The sequence below is a fragment of the Crinia signifera genome, chromosome 1 (assembly GCF_055691185.1).
Source record: "Crinia signifera chromosome 1, ASM5569118v1, whole genome shotgun sequence".
Taxonomy (NCBI): Eukaryota; Metazoa; Chordata; class Amphibia; order Anura; family Myobatrachidae; genus Crinia; species Crinia signifera.
This window is the reverse complement of record NC_139217.1, coordinates 175,538,270-175,557,516: the sequence shown is the minus strand read 5'-3', so window position 1 is coordinate 175,557,516 and position 19,247 is coordinate 175,538,270. Positions and strand designations below refer to the sequence as shown.

At 44.8% G+C, this 19,247-nt stretch overlaps 1 protein-coding gene across 1 annotated transcript in view; it reads right to left on the bottom strand.

The window, feature by feature from the left end:
• Window positions 1–18,238, bottom strand: part of MCUB (mitochondrial calcium uniporter dominant negative subunit beta) — a 112,033-nt gene extending 93,795 nt beyond the window's left edge. The window contains exon 1 of the mRNA XM_083177944.1: window positions 17,987–18,238. Within this exon, the coding sequence (XP_083034070.1) occupies window positions 17,987–18,043 (57 nt within the window). The 5' untranslated portion in view covers window positions 18,044–18,238. The remainder of the gene's footprint in view (window positions 1–17,986) is intronic.
• Window positions 18,239–19,247: the final 1,009 nt, after the last annotated feature.

Here is a 19,247-nt window from a genome sequence, read left to right as displayed (position 1 = left end):
CTTAAAATCTACGTTTAAGAGAGTTATGGGGCGGTACGAGTCTAGTTTTGTGGGCTCACGTCCAGGCTTGGGGATTAAGGTCGTATATGCCTCGTTGAAGGAGGGGTATAATGGTTGGGTTTTGTGTATGGTACGGAATAGTTCTAATAGTGTCGGGACGATGTCTGGTTGTAATATTTTATAGTATTCCCCAGAAAATCCGTCTGGCCCCGGGGATTTGTTTGTTTGAAGTGAAGCTATTGCTTGGGTTATCTCTTAGGATATATAGATTTAATTTTTTCCTCCTTAAAACAGTACCTAACCATAGCCACCCTAATAATTATTACAGTGTCCTGTCCTCTGATTCAACTATCTTTATGTACCATGTACTTGTCCTAAATTGCCTGGTACTCCAAGTTTTTTTTGCTTATTTATGTTTTCTGTTACGTGCTGCGTGTGGGACCCTTGTGGCTCCATATAAATGAGGATAATAATAATAAATATGTACGTACATTACGGATTCACTTTTTTCTTAATGAACTAAAGTTGCCCATACACGGTGCGATTTGCTGGTGTAATGGGTGCTTCCACACACATCCCATCGCACGGTTCAAAACCTATGTGCTGCACATGCTTTTTTAACTAGATCCTGATCGCATCGCATGCGATTTGTGTGTGATGCAATCGCATTCAAAACGCATGCAATGATCGGGCTCCTTAAGCCAACAAACTCACAAGGAGTAATGGGTTTGAGAAAAATTATCAGCCAGAAAGAGGCAACTATTGCAGCATATAAGGACAATTTAATTGAAACCAGCTGAACCATGTTGAGGTGAATTCCTGAGTACATTCCGAGGCCAAAAGAGTAATTTCATCCTTATTTATTTACAGTTTCTTATATAGCCCTGCATATTCCGTTGTGCTTTTCAATTGGAAACTACAGTGATTAAACATCATCCTTAGACCTATAAAAGTCCAGAGTGGTTTCATCCCCTGACTAGATGGGACATGTTAAGATTTCCAATGAACAGGGATAAAACCCCTGGCAGCATTCTATAAGTGCTTAATGAGGGATTCCTTATAAAACAAAGATCACCCGGAACCTCCATTTCTAAAATTAACATGGACAATTATATGATCTATTCCCGATATGGGTGGATCATAGGACAACTTCGCCAATATTGAAAAGGGGGCTCATATGACACCAACATAGTGAGAGATATCGGGAAAGATTTTAAGTAGCAGCATTGGACAAAAAAAAAAAACCTAACAAAAGTTAATATTTTGTGTTGGGTTTCAACCACGAAGGTCTTATAAGAGCAAGCATGTGTGATTTGGTATACCCTATTTCATGGTATGAAATTATGGGTATCTGAAAGCTCTTTCCCCATGCCCCTGCAAATTTTAACTTTGTAGTAAATCTAAACGTAAAAATAATGTGAGTGTTGTAGATGGACATGGTATACAACGCAACTGGAAAAGGGTCATCGGCCTAATAACTGTAGTAAGAAAACATGGTGAAAATAGCATAATTGCCGATACCTCAAAAATCCAGTAGGGGAAATAGTCTATTATCCCGCAAAGAGGGAAATGGGTGAATGGGAAACTGTTGGACCAAATCACCTTTAGATACTTGCCACAGTCCAGTTTGAGAATGAGGAGGGGTGGAGTTCCAGGGTTCGCTCCTGATTATGAGTAAAAGAAATCAGAGGTGACACCAGCGTTGAGATATTCTTAGAGGTTCGTAAAGCCCAACAACACAAGAGAGCAAACCCAAACATCACATGGATGATCGGTAATTTAGGGTTCTATGGTAGTAGACGTAATGGGACAAGACAGTCACATCTAGTGTTCATTCTAGCACACGCCAGCTTTGAAAACCTATGCTGTTCCTGTTCTCTGCCTGGGGTGTCGCTGTCTGCTGTAGTGCTTCTAGAACAGTGTGGTCTGTATATCAGCACGGATAAGCAAACCAGATCTGTGCTAGAAACACCTCAGCAGACAGCGACATCCCAGGCAGGGAACAGGAACACTAGAGAGATCCAAACTACTAGAGAGATCTACTAGAACAAAGGTGTAACATTTTGTAACAAAGGTGTGTTCTTTGGATTATGGATCACAATGGTTATCAAGGGTAACCGTTGAAAACCATTGTGATCCATAATCCAAAGAACACACCTTTGTTACAAAATCCTACGTCAAGAAAAAGTTTGATTTATTTGTTTTAAATAAATGTTTTATATTGGAAAACGTTTATGTTGATTATGGTACTATAAAGCAAAGGAAAGACAGGTTATAAATAACCCTCAAGTCTGTAGAGTCTACCTACCTGCCCCCTCCTTCCCAGCCAAAACTACAAGGAACAAAAATCAACCGTACGGATAATTTATAGAACTTTAATGATTACCCCCTCCAAACCTAAATTCACGTTTGATTTAAACATCAAATAAAACAAAGAAAGAAAAACAGTTTCAGAAACATTTGAACCACATAATACACAGTCCCACAATGATTGCAGCATGGTCTTTTTCTCCACACCTAGCAGCAATTGTTTTGCTAAGTTCATAAGAACTTACAATGTCAGTTGGAACATCCTTCAGCAAATATTAGTTCTCGGGATAAATGTAAACCATGTAATCCAATTTCAACTAGTACAGCTACATTTTATAACCCAGCTTTAGTTTAAGGCCATTTCCAAAGCACTTCCGAATTATGCTGCGACATGCATCATTAACAATGGCTTAGGAAAACATTGCAATAATGTAACCTCAGAAACATTACTGTAGCACAATGAAACATATTAAAGTTCTCTAAACTAAATTACTTTTCATATATATCGCATCCAATAACACAGAGAAAAGGATTTCTCTTTTTTTTTTTTTTAAACATTGCTTTCTGGATTTCCAATTTCTTTTTATGGTAGGTAATTTCAATTACTTTACCTGGGATACTCTTTACCAGGGACAAATGTCCCATTATCTTCTCTTACTACTAAATAAGACATGTTCGTAATACATTAATACATCAGGGCCAAGATGATGACCAGTTTAAAGAAAAAAGCCCAGGAGCCAGGATAATTGTATTTGTGCTCAGGAATCTTTATTTAGGCTATAAATCCATAATGATGTATTGAAGACATAGGGAAGTATTCCATCCCGGCTGCTATTTTATGCCTGTGAAAATACTGCCGGTCGCATATTCAATGCAGTCAGGGGTTTTTTTCAGCATTAAAAGCAGTTTACAACAAAACATTCTTTTATGTCGGAAATGGCAGCGGATTGTTGAATTCTCAGCCATTTCTCAATTATCTGTGGCCTTTTTCGCCAAACCTCAGACTTTGACACTCGACAGTTTGAACATTGAATTCAGACTGTCCAGTTGCAGTCGAGAAAAGCGAAAAAAAGGCCTCGGATTCTGTTTGTCAGGACGTTCCGACAGTCTGTATCACAGAATACCCCCATCGTCTATAGCCTATTCCTGCTGGAAAGCAATAAACATGCAAGACCATAATTGCTTATGGCTGCTATAGACTGATGCTTCAGAAAGAAGAGCCATTAAAAGTTTACATTTGCAAAAGGTAAACTATGTGCTTCTATTTGAAACCAAGTAGGGGTTTGGACACTATTAACCCCTTGAGTGGTGGGTTTTCCTTAGGCAGGACAAACCTACCAGGGCAGGTTTGTCCTGTCCCAGGAAAATCCACCACTTACTGCAGCCACTACCTTCTGCAGGTATTGCTACAGACAGGCCAGAAGCAGCAGCTGTCCCAAGCGGCCACTCTGGAAAATTTGGGGCTGCTCGGGGAGGGGGGGGGGCGCGCCTGAACACACGGACGCCCGAGTGCTCCCTAGAGGCCCCGAACCTCCGGGTAAGTGGTGCTCAGTGGAAGAGGGGAGTGATGATTGATGGTGGCTGAGAGTGATGATTGGCGGCTGGGAATGCCTGGGGGGCCGGGACAGGTGAGGGGGGAGGTGTAACTAATCAAATTACTTCTCACCTCTATGAGGTGAAGTACCTGCAGTGACCACTAGAAGCCATTTGATGGACCAAATTACTCCTTTGTGTGCTGAAAGGTTGTCATAACAGAAAGTTAAAGCAATTGTTGCAGGGACAATTAACGGTTTCAAACCTGCTGGAAATGGAGAGGGAGGTGGGGTGGAGAGTCTGCGGGCTAAAAACTATCATAGCGTAAAGTGAATCAACATCACAGAAGCCGTCATTTTGACAGGATTTTCAGTAGTAACAGAAATCTGCAATCTCTAGCTCTACACAAGTGAATTAGCAATTAATATCAGTGTTAGAATAGTATCCCTAGGGTAGGAGCAGTGCGCAGTCATTAGCTTTTATAACCAAAATGCATAGCAAAAAGTAATTTCCATCTTTCTACTTGGAAAACAAAAATACAGTATTTCTATGCTTAAAATGACAGCCATTGTGATTACAGAGCACATCAGAAACTATTACTCATAATACATAATCACAAGCTGATTCATCTGCCCATCTCAGGAAGATCTAATTAGGAATAGTTATCATTCACTCTTTAGCCAAGTCCCTGCTGCTTTCTCATGCAGCCGTCCTTTCACAGCACAGCTAGAGACCTAGGTCCCGGGGATATTATTCAGAGAGCGTGTGTCAGTATCTTCACAAGCTGGAAGAATAAATCTGTCTGTGGTAGAACCAAATGCTTTGCAAAACAGCATTACTACATTAGAAATAAAAATCCATATTTTAGCAATCTAGTCAGTCACAAGCATCTGCCAAAAAAGTGCACTTTTTGGGAGACGCTCATGGGGGCCCTTGAGAAAGGTCTGGGATCAGACCGAAATGTCGGCCCGGGGCCCACTGTCATGCACTTTGCACCTTGTAGGTTGCATGAATTACTTCTCTGCAGGCAAGTCCAGTGAGTGCCATCATGTTTATTGCAAATATATGAGATGGACTGGTTCCACCTGGGACATCTATGTTTTGGCACCCTGGCAGTTGGATGAGGCTGGAGGAGAGTGTGAGCCTGACATGGATGGATACACACACACACACTGTATTTATTAGTTATACATGAGATGTCTTGGGAGAATGGGAGAACATGAAGGTGGCTGAGTTAATCAGTAGTGGAGAGGAGGCAGCAGAACAAACATAGAATGCTGCCAAATACCCAATCAAATAATGTAATAGAGTTCGGTCAGCAAAAAAGAAGCTGGAGAGGCGTTACTAGTTTTATTGGAAAGACTTATAGTGAACAGCTGCGATCGGGTTTTATTCATGGACATCAATGCGCTGCTCTAAATGTCCTTCTGTGAATCAATTTAAATTAGCAGAGGCAGTAAAGTTTTAAAAATACAGTTTCTCAATTTATGAACCATATTGTGTAAAGGCCCATACACACTTGAAGATTTTCAGCTGAAAATCACCTAGTGTGTATGCCCCACAGATTGCCGACTAGCGATGTACGTGCTCCCACATCATCGCTAGTGAGGTGGGCAATCTGCTGGTTTTACCAGCACATCTGGCGATGATGGCTGGTTTTTCAGCCATCATCGCCAAGTGTGTACAGCAGTCGGGCTGAAAAATTAAAGTCTTTCAGTCCAGCTGACAGCCCGCTCCCTTCCCCTGTTCTTACTCACCCCTCCCCGCTCCAAGGCTGCCTTCCTCTCCTCCGGCTCCAACGCTGAGGCTGCACGGCTTCTCTGCTCCACTCCCCAACCCGGACGTACAGCCCGGGGGTACGCCCTGCCCCAAGCAGAAAGCCCCGCCCCCTCGGCGGGACTTGCCTGCTCCCTGCTACTGCTTTGTGGCATAACGCCACTGACCACCAATGAAGTTTTGATATATACATTGCTAGCAAGGGATGCAGTCAAAATCCCGACAGGTTCTAAATCCCGACAGGGTCAAAATCTTAACATATAGAATTTACAGGTGAAACAGTCTACATGACTTTCCGTCGACAGGTGTGAGGTCGACATGGTTTTCTTTTTCACTTTTTTGAGCCGACATGTGCCAACAGACGGTATTTCATGCCCTACCATCCACTAGGGCGTGGTGGGGGAATAAAATAGTGTGCCGAGCGCAGCGAGGCACCGTGCCCGAAGCATTTGAGTGAAGCGAGCTATGCGAGGGGCTGCGGTTCACTTCCAACTGTGTCCATGTCGACATTCGGGTCAAAAAACAGTGGAAAAAACCCATGTCGACCTCGCACCTGTCGACGGAAAGTCATGTAGACTGTTTCACCTGTACATTCTATATGTCGGGATTTTGACCCTGTCGGGATTTTAAATGTCGGGATTTTGACCGTTGGGATTTCATACCGAAACCGCCAGCAATGTATATATTACTGCTCACTGGGCACCAATGAAGTTGTTTTAAGGCAGTAATATATGCATTGCTGGCACATGCCAGCAATGCATATACCGAATATACTTGAGTATAAGTCGACCCGATTATAAGCCGCGGCACCTAATTTTACAACAAAAACACTGGGAAAAAACTTACTGGGATACTCACTCGAGTATAAGCTGAGGGGGGATTTTTCAGCATTAAAAAACGTTCTGAAAAAGTAGGCTTAAACTTGAGTATATATGGTATTACTGTACCACTGGGCACCAATGACACATAAGCCAGTAATATATACATTGCTGGCACATGCCAATAATATACAATGTATATATTAATAGCATCACTGGCCACCAATGATATTTATAATGCTATATATAGATCTATCTATAATGCAGTAATATATACATTGCTGGCACATGCCAGCAATGTATATATTACTGGCAATACTGGTCACCAATGAATATTTTTTATGGCAGCAATGTATACACACTCGACTGGGCTGCCACTCGCAATGCTCTTAAACTCCTCTTAAACGAGCACTTCACCCCCACTCCTGGCATCGAACATGAAGGGCCCTGGGATCGAGCATGAAGCCCCTGGCATCATGGTGTGTGGCATAATGTGTAATGGGCATCGCGGTGTGGGGCATCGCGGTGTGTGGCATAAGGTGTACTGGTGTGTATAACATGTAATGGGCATTATGATGTGTGGCATAATGTGTAAGGGGCAATACGGCTGTAAATAAAATCATAGCTATGCACATGGGTGGGATTTCCCTGGACAGGGCTCCGAATATATGCAGCCCAGCAATCAGTTCTGAATCAGGCCCCAAAAACAGAAATGCATTGAATAAAATGGCCCTTGCTCCCACCCTTGGAATTTTAACCCCTCCCATTATGTAAATATCCTTTTATATGAAAGATTTTCAGCAAAGTCTTTCGCCTCCTGAAAATCTCTCACTCTTTGGGGAAAATAGCTCAGTGTGTACGCACTACTTTGGTGATAGATATATCTATCGGAGATTTTGGCAAAGTCTTTGGAAACGAAAATCTTCTAGTGTGTATGGGCCTTTACAGTAAACTTGTAGAATGTGTTCAGGTCTTTCTACAAGCCAATGTTTCACAGTGAAAGGAAGGTACTGTCATTTTTTTTTTAATTAGATCAGTAGTTAGGGCCTGATTCAGGGATGGACATAGTCGCCACAGCAGCTGAGTCTTTGAATGCCATTTGCCACCTCTGATGCCAAGGCCAGTAAATCTGCATCAGAAGATGCAGACACTGATCCTGGCAGGCAAGAAAATTGTGGCAACAGTGTGTGCATGTGTTCTATTTTGCGGTCTCCATATTGGATTATTTAGGGAGACTTTATTCGCCAAACCAAGATGGATGCCTTCTGTAATTCTATGCATGCCGAGAACATGGACATATTCCCCTTAAGGTGCGTACACACGGGGGAGATATATTGCTCGCAATATATAGACTCCTTTTCATCAATGACCAGAGATGGTCGCTGATGAAAGGGAACCTCTGCCGGCGGTGCTGCAGAGGTAATCAGCTGGTCGCAGGCGATTAGAACGAACGGGGCTGAAAGCGGGAGCGCGCACCCGACGATTTATCGCCGGGGCACACTCCCATCACTGGCAATATGGGCGCCAGCGACCATATTGCCAGTGATATCAGCCCCTATCGCTGCCGTGTGTACACGGCTTTAGCTTGCATTTACCGCTTGATCCACAATGCATTGGCTGTGGATCATCAGAATTTTAGACATCTCTGAATCAGGCCCTTAATGCACTTCTGTAATCAAAAACAATTTACCAAGCTGGTTGTTATTTACAAGAGACTACAACCTATGTGTAGTTTAAAGTTACTAATAAAATTGGAAAAATGGGAAATGATTTGACTACCTCAAATCATAGGGGCCAGTGTCTTGTACCAGTCTAGCACAGAACTGTAGGAGAGTTCACCAAGGGGAAAGCTACAGATGGGCCATAGGTGAGGTAGGAGTGGACCAGCATGCATTTAACTGGTGCACTGTGGTCACTTTAGTGCACAGTGGGAGCAGGGCCAGACATCAATGATCGCCAAAGAGGTGAATGAGGGTTTCCTGAGTTATTCTGTATACCTTCACTTTCTCTGACAAACATTGGATTACATTTCACAGTTTCCTGCAGCACTGACAATTGTTAAAGTTCAGCAAAATATCAATGCACTGAATGGGAATGACACGGCACTATGCAAATCACACAGAGGGAGACTCGTCAAACCTTCTGAAAATGACAAAAGTTGCCTATAGCAACCAATCAGCTTCTAGATATAATAGGATTTTAATAACTACCGGTAAATCCTTTTCTCAGAGTTCATATGGGATACAGGGATTCGTTCAAGACGATGGGGAAAAGAAGATATCCACAGGAGACAGGCACATACAAAACTTTACACTGGGTGTACTGGCTCCTCCCCTCTGACTCCCCTCCCATCTAGCCAGTTAATAGAAAACTGTGCCAAAGGAGAAGAACCAATATGAGAGGAATAAGTGTAATATTTAATGTGGTGAGATTCATCCAGCACACCCAAACCATAACATTCAACAATTGACAGAGGCAACAATTGACAGAGGCAACTGCAGCGACCACAACAAGAAGTTGAGGCCTCAGTGCCAGAACCATAACATGTCAACTAAGTGACTACTTTTGAAATAATTAGGTCACCGAAATGACAACAAACTTTGTGAACACCAGAATGACACAAGACAATAAGAAACGTCACCGGAGTGACAACACACACCCGTGAGCAACTGAGAAAGACACGAGGTAAAAGATAAAAGGTCACCCAAAGTAACCTCTACACTTGTGAACACCGAAGTGACACAAGGTAACATAAGGGCACGCCAGAGACCCACAGCTCACCTTAGTGAGACACTGCAGAACTCCGCACAGAGGCAGGCGCCCTGTATCCCATATGAACTCCGAGAAAAGGATTTACCGGTAGGTATTAAAATTATATTTCCTCTTACATTCATATGGGATACAGGGAGTCGTTCAAGACGATGGGGATATACCAAAGACACCAGAACGGGTGGGATTGTACGGAGATTGCCACAGCACCGCCTGCCCAAACTAAGTATCCTCATTGGCCAAAGCGTCAAATTTGTAAAACTTTACAAATGTGTGTTGACCTGACCATGTAGCGGCCCTACACAACTGTAAAGCCGAGACTCCTCGAGCAGCTGCCCAGGAGGTCCCCACTGAACGAGTAGAGTGGGCTTTCACCCCAGCAGGGGCTCCGCCACCACATAAGCCTGTTTTATAGTTCCAGCATGCAATAGACTGCTTAGAAGCAGGACGCCCAATCTTCTGAGCATCATATAGGACAAAGTCCTTCTGTCTTATGGATCCTAGCCGTTCTCCAGACATACACACGGAGAACCCTGACCACATCCAAAGATGCTGGAACCTCAGACTGAGGGCCACTAGCAGGAACCACAATAGGCTGGTTCAAGTGGAATGCCGACACCACTTTTGGAAGGAAACGTGGATTAGTGCGTAATTCTGCTCTGTCCTCGTAGAAGATCAAGTATGGGCTCTTGCAGGTTAACGCCCCCAATTCCGAGTCCAGCCTATCCGAGGCTAGGGCTAACACCACCACCGTCTTCCACGTGAGGTGTTTCAAATCTACCTCCTCCAACGGTTCGAACCAAGAGGACCGCAAAATTGCCAGAACGACATCTAAGTCCCACGGTGGAGTAGGGGCCACAAATGGAGGTTGTATATGCAAAACTCCTTGAAGGAACGTTTGTACTTCAGGGATATTTGCCAGCTTCTTCTGGAAAAATACGGACAGGGCTGATACCTGTACCTTTAAAAAGGAGCCTAAACGTAGGCCCAGATCCAAATCAGACTGTAGAAATCTGAGAAACAGTCCAGTCTGAACCAAGCCAGAGCAAATTTCCATTGCTTACACCATCCCACATAATTCCTCCAAATATGTTGGTAATGCAATGCCGTAACCAGCTTCCTGGCACTTGCCATGGTGGCAATAATGGATGTGTGAAACCCCTTCTCTGTTAAGATTTGTTGCTCAACCTCCAGGCCGTCAAACAAAGCTGCTCTAAGGCCTGGAAGATGCACGGACCTTGCATGAGCAGGTCTCTTCGCAGAGGGAGACGCCATGAGTCGTCCACTTGCAGATTTAGAAGATCGGGGTACCAAGTTCTTCTTGGCCAGTCTGGAGCCACCAGAGTCACCTCGACTCCATCTCTTATCTTCCTTAGCACCCAACCCACCAAGGGGATCGGCGGGAAGATGTAAACCAGGCTGAACACCCAAGGTATCGATAGGACATCCACCCCCTCCGCCTGTGGGTCTCTCGTCCTGGCGAAGTATCTGGACACCTTCCAATTGTGTCTTGATGCCATCAAGTCTACCTGTGGGGTCCCCCACCGAGCCACCAGAGCATTGAACACCTGGTGGTGCAGACTCCATATCCGGGGGTGAAGCTTGTGGCAACTGAGGAAGTCCGCTTCCCAATTGTCCACCCAGGGTATGAAAATGGCTGAGAGGGCCTGAACGTGTCCCTCTGCCCAAGACAAAATCTTTGTTGCCTCTCGCATGCAGGACCTGCTTTTGGTCCCGCCCTGTCGGTTTAGGAATGCCACCGTAGTGGCATTGTCCGATTGGATGCACCGCCTGACCGATCAGAAGAGGTGCTGCCTCCAGTAGCGCATAATAAACTATACGCAACTCCAGGTTGTTGATGTGGAGCGTCGATTCCCAAAGGGTCCACTTGCCTTGGAAGGATTGCCCCTTCATTACAGCACCCCATCCCAGGAGGCTGGCATCTGTGGTAACCAGAACCCAATTCTGGATACAAATCCTCCATCCTGCAAGCCGGTTGGGTTTGTGGAGCCACATTTTTGTCCGAGGAGATAAAACAATCTTCCGCTGCATGTGAAGATGTGAGCTGGACCATTTTCTCAGGAGGTCGAGTTGTAAGATCCTGCTGTGAAATCTCCCAAATTGGAGTGCCTCAAAGGAGGCCACTATCTTCACCAGCAGGTCGGAAACAAGCTGCTGAATTGCAGCAATCTTTTCTTCTGGAAGGAACACATTCATGAGAACCGTGTCCAACACCATTCCCAGGAACAGGACTCTCTGGGATGGAATCAGAGAGGACTTTGACATATTCAGGAGCCATCTGTGGTCCAACAGGGTCCGCATGGTACTCTGCAATGCCACACATAAGGCCTCTGCCGACCGAGCTTTTACAAGCAGGTCGTCCAAGTACGGTATGACAGCTCTCTTGTTTCCTGAGAACAACATCATCTCCGCCATCACCTTGGTGAATATGCGCGGGGCTGACTACAGTCCGAAAAAGGTAGAGCTCGGAACGGATAGTTGTCGTTCAACGCAAACCTCAGGAAGATCTAATGAGGCAGCCAAATTGGAATGTGAGGGTAGGCATCCTTCACATCCAAGGATGCCAAGAACTCCCCTTCCTCCAGTGCCGCTACGACGGCCCGCAAGGATTCCATCTTGAACTTGGTTACAGTCAAGAATGGATTCAGGGATTTTAAGTTCAGAATAGGGTGGACGGAGCCGTTCGGTTTTGGAACTACAAACAGATTTGAGTAATAACCCCGTACCCAAGAATTGAGGCTTCCCAAACGTGGCCGAAGAATGCCAGTCGGGCCCCCACCTCGACCGGAGCTAATGGTGGAGCCCCTGCAGCTGCTCCGGATGGCCGCTCAGTGGCGGCCAAAGATGATGGCTTCCTGAACTTACCACGGGAGCCTCTATTTGCATTTGAACCATTTGGCTTTAGGGTGGAATTTACCGGTCCGAAAGGACTGCTGGGTGTGACCAGAAAACAGACGCTTGGGCGTCTGCGGGGCCTAGGGAAGGAATGTAGACTTCCCTGCCGTGGCTTTAGAAATAAAATCATCTAAATCGCTGCCAAACAACCATTCACCAGTGAAGGGAAGGTTTTCTACGCTACGTTTGGAATCAGCGTCACCCACCCACTGCCGGAGCCAGAGGGACCTGCGACCCAACACCGCCATAGCGGAGTTACGTCCGTTAATGGCTCCTAAAAATCTGGATGAGAGCAGTGGGTATGCCGTTAGTTATAAAACAGTTTAAAACAAAGCCAAACTCAGATAAGCTATGCTTATGGTGTTTGGGTACATGGGGGTGAGGTCACAGACCCAATTTATAAGAATAGAGACTTTGGTCTGCAGCACTAATTAAGGCCAAATTCAATTACCCTCATCATTAACAGGGGTGAAAGGGAGGTAGTCTTGAACTTTATCAAAACAACGATATTCAAAATTCTGTTGCGCAAATAAAAGTGCAGCTGATCTCCTCAACCAGTGTTATCAGAAACTGGCATACAACTATCATATATCACAAAAAATATTGGGGAGTGCAGCGCTCTACTGGGGATAAATTAAAACAATTGGGGTATGGTGTTATATTACCAAACTGGAATCCTAGATAATGTCCGTTCCTTTGTAACTTCGTGTGGTTCACACGAAAGACACAAAAAAAATATGCAACATGTGTAGTAGTCCACAAATAAATATAGTTCCACAAATATCAAAGGGAATCTTGGAGCTAGATGAATATAGTGGATTCCTCTATGTCCCTTGTGTGGTGGTAGACTGGGGGATTTCTCCTTTTATAGGGTCACCTCGTGCCGGGATCTATGAATCGCTTACACTTTTCTTACATAAAAAGGGTTCACACCCCGTATATAACGGTTTCTTTATGCAATCAACGAATGATGCTTACTTATTGCTTACATATATCAAGGTGATGGAACTCTCATCAAGGTTTCTTTATGTAAAAAACATCTCCAAATCCATATTGAGTAAAACTTTGTCTTCTTTTATTATAAAACAATAATAAAAAACCGGTGCCACTTGTAGGAAAAAGACTTCCTACAAGTCGAAACGCGTTGGTGGGGTGCCACTTCCATTGAAGTTCCTGTTTGTGTGTATAACCGAGCTGCCGCCCCATACCAGTATAACCGTGAGTGTGCTTCCCGGGTTTCCATCTGGCCACTGTTGTGTTCACTGGTTTTTGGAATCCATCTGGCACCAGTTTTTTATTATTGTTTTATAATAAAAGAAGACAAACTTGAACTTTATCGCCTGACGCTATTCAATTCCAGTCCCTTTTTCATTTGAACCCTTTCACTTAAATTTTTAACACCGTATTCAATTGTCCTAGGAGATAGCAGTGCGATATGCAAATTATGTATTTTTTCACATATATCACGCTTGTTAAGGACATGCATAGCGGCTAAACCTGACCAAGCTAACGGGTCTGCCACAAAAAGTCCTGCTTGAGCGCTCCCATGGTGGGTGGGTGATGAAATTCTGATGCCCTCTAGTGGCGGTCAAAAAAAAGATTTGAATACGATACATGAAAATTTTCTGGATTCCTGCGTTAACGAGTTTGCAGCATCCATTAACTCCCTGGTTATCTGGGATTTTTTTTTCAGCGTCTATTCAGATGTGTCAAAAAAAATCCCTGATAAGTGCTGCAGGCAGTTCACTTCAGGGCTTACTGATTAGCCCAGTAAATTACAACGGCTAATTGTATTCCCTCCTTAGACTTTTTGCATGAAGTTTTTGTTAAATCTCCTACATTACACTATAAGTACATGCAGGAAAATTACGATTATGCAGAAACTAAAGTTTCTGCATAATGTTATGAAAAAAGCTTTATGAACAGGCCCTGGTCACTTTAAAGCAATTAGCATATAGTTACAAAGAAGAAAAGGTCCTAAATCTAATATCACAGAGAGAACAATTATGCAATTATTCTCCAAGAGCCTCATTATTACATCTGTTTGATGGCACCCCTACTGACGGTCATAGTAATGGAGACAGCACCATGGCAGTGCAGGACAAGGTGTTACTATGAGGTTGTGATGTGGAGGAGGCACATCCTGCTTTGATGCAAGGCCTTCTCCAGTAGTAAATAGTACGTTATTTATATTTTTAAGTGGCCCCTTCAATGACTGCGATCTGCCAATGCAGCCCTCAGACTACAAAAGGTTGTGTACCACTGATCTAGTACATTATATAAAATAATAGCTAGAAGCTAATTGGCTGGTATAGGCAACTTCTATAACAGGGCTGGGCAACACCGGCCCTCCAGATGTTGATGAACTACACATCCCAGCATGCCTCGCATCAGTTTCAGCATGGCCACATAGCAAAACTAATGCAAAGCATCCTGGGATGTGTAGTTCATTAACATCTGGAGGGCCGGTGTTGCCCAGCCCTGTTCTATAATAATACTCTCTACATACTTCCCAATATGACCCCTTGCCAGGTGGGACACAATGCTCTGTTCCTGGACTTCCCTCTTTTTTTTTTTTTTTATTGTTTTATTAATCAAATAAATGTGACAGGATAATCTCGATACAAAAGAAAAAGAAAGTAGCAAGAACCATGCAGTGTTACACAGATCTATATGGGTATTGTACATAGCTGCAGAAATGTTCCAATACTATATGAAGTCCTCTAGGTCTTCAATATATTTAAAAAGGCAGGTACTGTACCACGTAGACAACCAAACTACCCTCCTTATATTTTCACGTTCTGCAGGGGACATAGTTAGAATATTGTGTAGCCAAATAACAAAGAATTTTGAGGAGCAGGACACTACATCCAAGGTACATTCTATCCTATCCATTTGGTACATGTACGATAATCTTGGATATGGAATCTGAATAAATCCCTAAACTTCCCTCTTAATGTATGATTGCCATCACCTGCGTGTGTTGTACAGGCGAATGCCATCACCTCTCGCAAAACACCTTTCTGATCCAATCATAAATTAACCCCTTGAGTGGTGGGTTTTGCTGGAGCGGGGCAGGGCAGGTTTGTCCTGCCCCATCAAAACCCATCACAGGTCGTAGGAGCTCCCCCCCCAGCCCCACCTAACCTTCCCTCCAGCGTTAGTACGCCGTACGCTGTGATCCCCTGCCGCCGCTGCCCCAACAGTGACCTCAGGCGGCAGGCATGGGGATGTTCACGGCGGCTCGGGAGGACTCCGGCACCTGAACTGTCCCGAGTCCCCCTAAACCTGCCGCCTACATCACTGCTGTAAACTGCATGACGGCTGAAGAAGCGGGGTCAGGGGAGCTCCAGCGTACGATTGTCTGAACAATGGCAACGCAGCTGAGCCCAGAAAATTTCAGGCCATACCACCCAAGGGGTTTAGAGGGAAGTCCAGAAACAGAGCATTGTGTGCCTCTTGGAGAGGGTCTGGTTCTTGTGTAGTTACTTTGTAGCTACTTCTGGGTTGTACGCTCGCCAAACTATCTAAAATAAAGTAACTTAACTCCATGCCAATGTGGATAGTTCATACCCCCACTATCCACGTTGGCATGGAGTTGATTTTAGATGCTGGCGCCGTGAAACTACACAAGTACCGAGGGTCTTATTGGGACATATGTCTCTAGAACTGGGGTAGCCAACTCCAGTCCTTGAGAGCTACCAACAGTTAATGTTTTCCAGACCTCCTCACAGAATCACAATTGGAGTAATTAGCTCCACCTGTGGATCTTTTAAAATGTGCCAATGAGTAATGAGTGCAGCAGCTAGGTTGTCTGGAAAATGTGAACTGTTGGTAGCTCTCGAGGACTGGAGTTGGCTGTCACTGCTCTAGAAGGTTTCAAACAGTCCCTCCGGTCCACCGCGGCCTATTGCTGAAATTACACCTCAGCTATCATTAATTGGTGTTCGTATATATACAAAGTCTTAAGAAAGTCTCCATTTTACTATTACACTGAATATTTACTATATTAAATGTTATAACTTATACTTAACATACAGTACAGTACAATACATGACAAGCATACTGTAAACATTAATATCTTGGCAATGTGATGTTGATAAATATGTACAACTGAATGAGCAATGTTTTCCAGTCTCAGGTTGCATCCTCAATGTAGGACACCGATTCCCACTAATAAAAAGACTCTTGTTTTTATAGCTGCAGAGATTTGTCTCAAATAGCTTTTAATCAACCAATTTCTGAAGATCATTTTTATCAAAGCAGTTGTCGGTCACTCCCTAAGACTTCAAACCACCTCTAGCATACTGTATTAAGTGCACCTTTTAACATTTATAAAAACCTTCAACTGCATTCAGTATGTTTTTTTTTTTCCTGTATTAATAATTAGTACCGAACTTCCAATGTGTAAATGGTGCAAAGAGCAGTCTGCAAAATCTCTACAGAAATGCAGAATAAAACCAAATGTTTATAGTACAGGGGCCCGTACATCAGGAATCTATCTGGCAAACACCCATTCTGCCTTTGGCTGGGTCAGATGATCAGCAAAATCGAACAATCTTGATTAGCCAATTCCGACCCAAAAATAACAGATCGTCAAGTTGTGTAATTTAAGATGCTGCATTTTACCGGTTTGTTGAGAAATTGCCAACCAGCCCCAGACTGCTGATTGGAGAAACAGAACAGCAATGACTAACTGCCCCTTGGATGTATGGCCCACATAACTCTAAAGCTAGGTACACAGTTAGCCATCCCCATAACCACCGGTATTGTTAACTATATAGGGGGTGCTGCCGGAGAATGACATAGTGCATACACACTGACCAATATCATTCACAATATCGGACCTATTGGTGAGTAACATCACCTGCGCCCCATGCTCCGTACATGCAGTCTCTGCCAATATTGACAGATTGAGCTGCATGTACACATTGAGAGATTTGCACTATATATCATTAAAAATATCGCCCATATCATTAATGATATATCGTCCAGGTTAAGGACAATGATTCCTTGGGACATTTGCAATGAAAACATAACAACAACACCAGCACCAGTGGGTTTGCACCTTTTTTTCTGTGAATCATTTGTGCAATACTAACATACAATGGTACATACTTGTTGCATGTACCCCTATTTTATATTTTCCTGTTGCTGGGGTTGCAATGACAAACTTTAGCATTGTGATGAGAAACATGTAAAAGCCACAACATAGAGCAGGGTTGCCGACCCTCCCGGAATTTGCGGGAGTCTCCCGAAAATCGGGTCCTTCCTCCCGGCCCCCGGAAGGGTGGGCAACCCTCCCGGAATCAGGGGGACCCCCACTGAGCCCCCCGATCGCGGCATTTATATCCGCGGGTCTCAGGGGAGGGGGCGGAGCTAAAACGGCACAATAGTGACGTTTTAGCCCCGCCCCCTCCATGGATAACTGTTATTTCGGATATTTGCTGTAATGGGGGCGGGGCTTAATGACGTCACAGTCAAGCCCCGCCCCCAAAACGCGTAAAGCAAGATTCCTCTCCGGGCTTCTCCCGGAGAGGATTTTTGCAAAGTCAGCAACCCTGACATAGAGCAGCACTATTAATACAGCCGCTGTTATGTGGGTGAGTCATAGAAATATAATAGGGCTGCCGTGGGGAGGGAACAACAACAGATTATCGGGATAGTACAGAGTGGACCCACTGTGGCAGCAATGGACAACAGGGACACAAGACATTCTTCACACAAGAGGGGCATAGGCGAATAAGGGGGGGGGGGCTCACGAGTCAGGACGTGCTAGAGTTGGAACTCAACACAGACACAAAGTTACAGTAGAGAAGTCTTTGCACATGCCGGGACTCTAGCTGCGGGGGTCTCACTCTCACCTGATAGCCAGCAGCCAGAGGGAGCCTCCTCCACAGCCCTGCGAGCACATGCATCATCCAGGCGAACAGCAGCCGCTTCCCGAGATTCCTGCCGTTCCCCTTTGCACATATCAGGCGTTCTCCCCGGCTGACAGTGCTGCTTGCGGCTGCCTCTCCTGCCTGTAATGTATGTAACACTCCACTTCCTCCCGGCCGCCTCCCTCCGCTCGCATCTGCGATACTCGGACTGTCCGCTAGGGGGCGATATGTGCGCTTGGGATTATTACATGTGCTGCTAATGTGTCACTTGTGCATAAGGACCGGATATCAATGGAAACAATGTTATTAGTTTCCCCTTTCAATTAATGTTAACCCATGGTTGCCTACCTGACCCTCTCCTTCAGGGAGAAAATGCTCTGCTCCTGGACTGCCCAGGTAATGTATGATTGCCATAACCTGTGGTGAAACGCCTTTCTTATCAATTACCTAGCTCACCACAGGTGATGGCAATCATACCTTACCAGGGAAGTAGGTACTCCCCCTGTCACCCGCTGAGAAATGATGCGCACAGCATATATTCCCGCAGCCAGAGGGGCTGGGGGCATGGCTAGAAGCTCACAGAGCCTCTGGCCATGCCCCCACAGTGTCAAAATGGGGGCGTGGCCTCCAGGGGCGGATTTAGGGATGAGGGCGCCCCTAGGCACAACAATAATGTTTACTAAGTAGGACAGTTTATAGGGGCAGTATCTGCATGTCCTATCCATTTACACTCTATTTAAGATGGAATATAGTACAGTTCAGTGGATATTTTGCAGTTATTGGTACATTTTGGGCTGACAGTACCATCACAGGCATCCAAGTGCCGCCCCCAAACATGTGCCGCCCCTAGGCCGGTGCCTCACGTGCCTAATGGGAAATTCGGCTCTGGTGGCCTCACAGAATGATGCAATTTGTAGGCTGCATCCCTTGTTGCCAGGCCATGCCCCCAAATTTCAGGCACGCGCAGACATCCCGCCAGAGTACTTCATGAAGTTGGGAAGTATGGTGTAGGGGGGATGCCCAGCACTTATTGAAGTAGTTCCCAATTTTTTTCACAGCATCCTAGAGCAGTGGTTCTCAACCTCGATCCTCAAGTACCCCCAACAGTTCACATTTTCCAGGTCTCCACACAGAAGCACAAATTAAATAATTAGCTGCACTTGTGTCAGTGAGTAATGAGTGCACCTGCCAGGTAAGCGGGAACCACTGCCATAAGTGCTGTGCATCCTCCTACACCGATAAA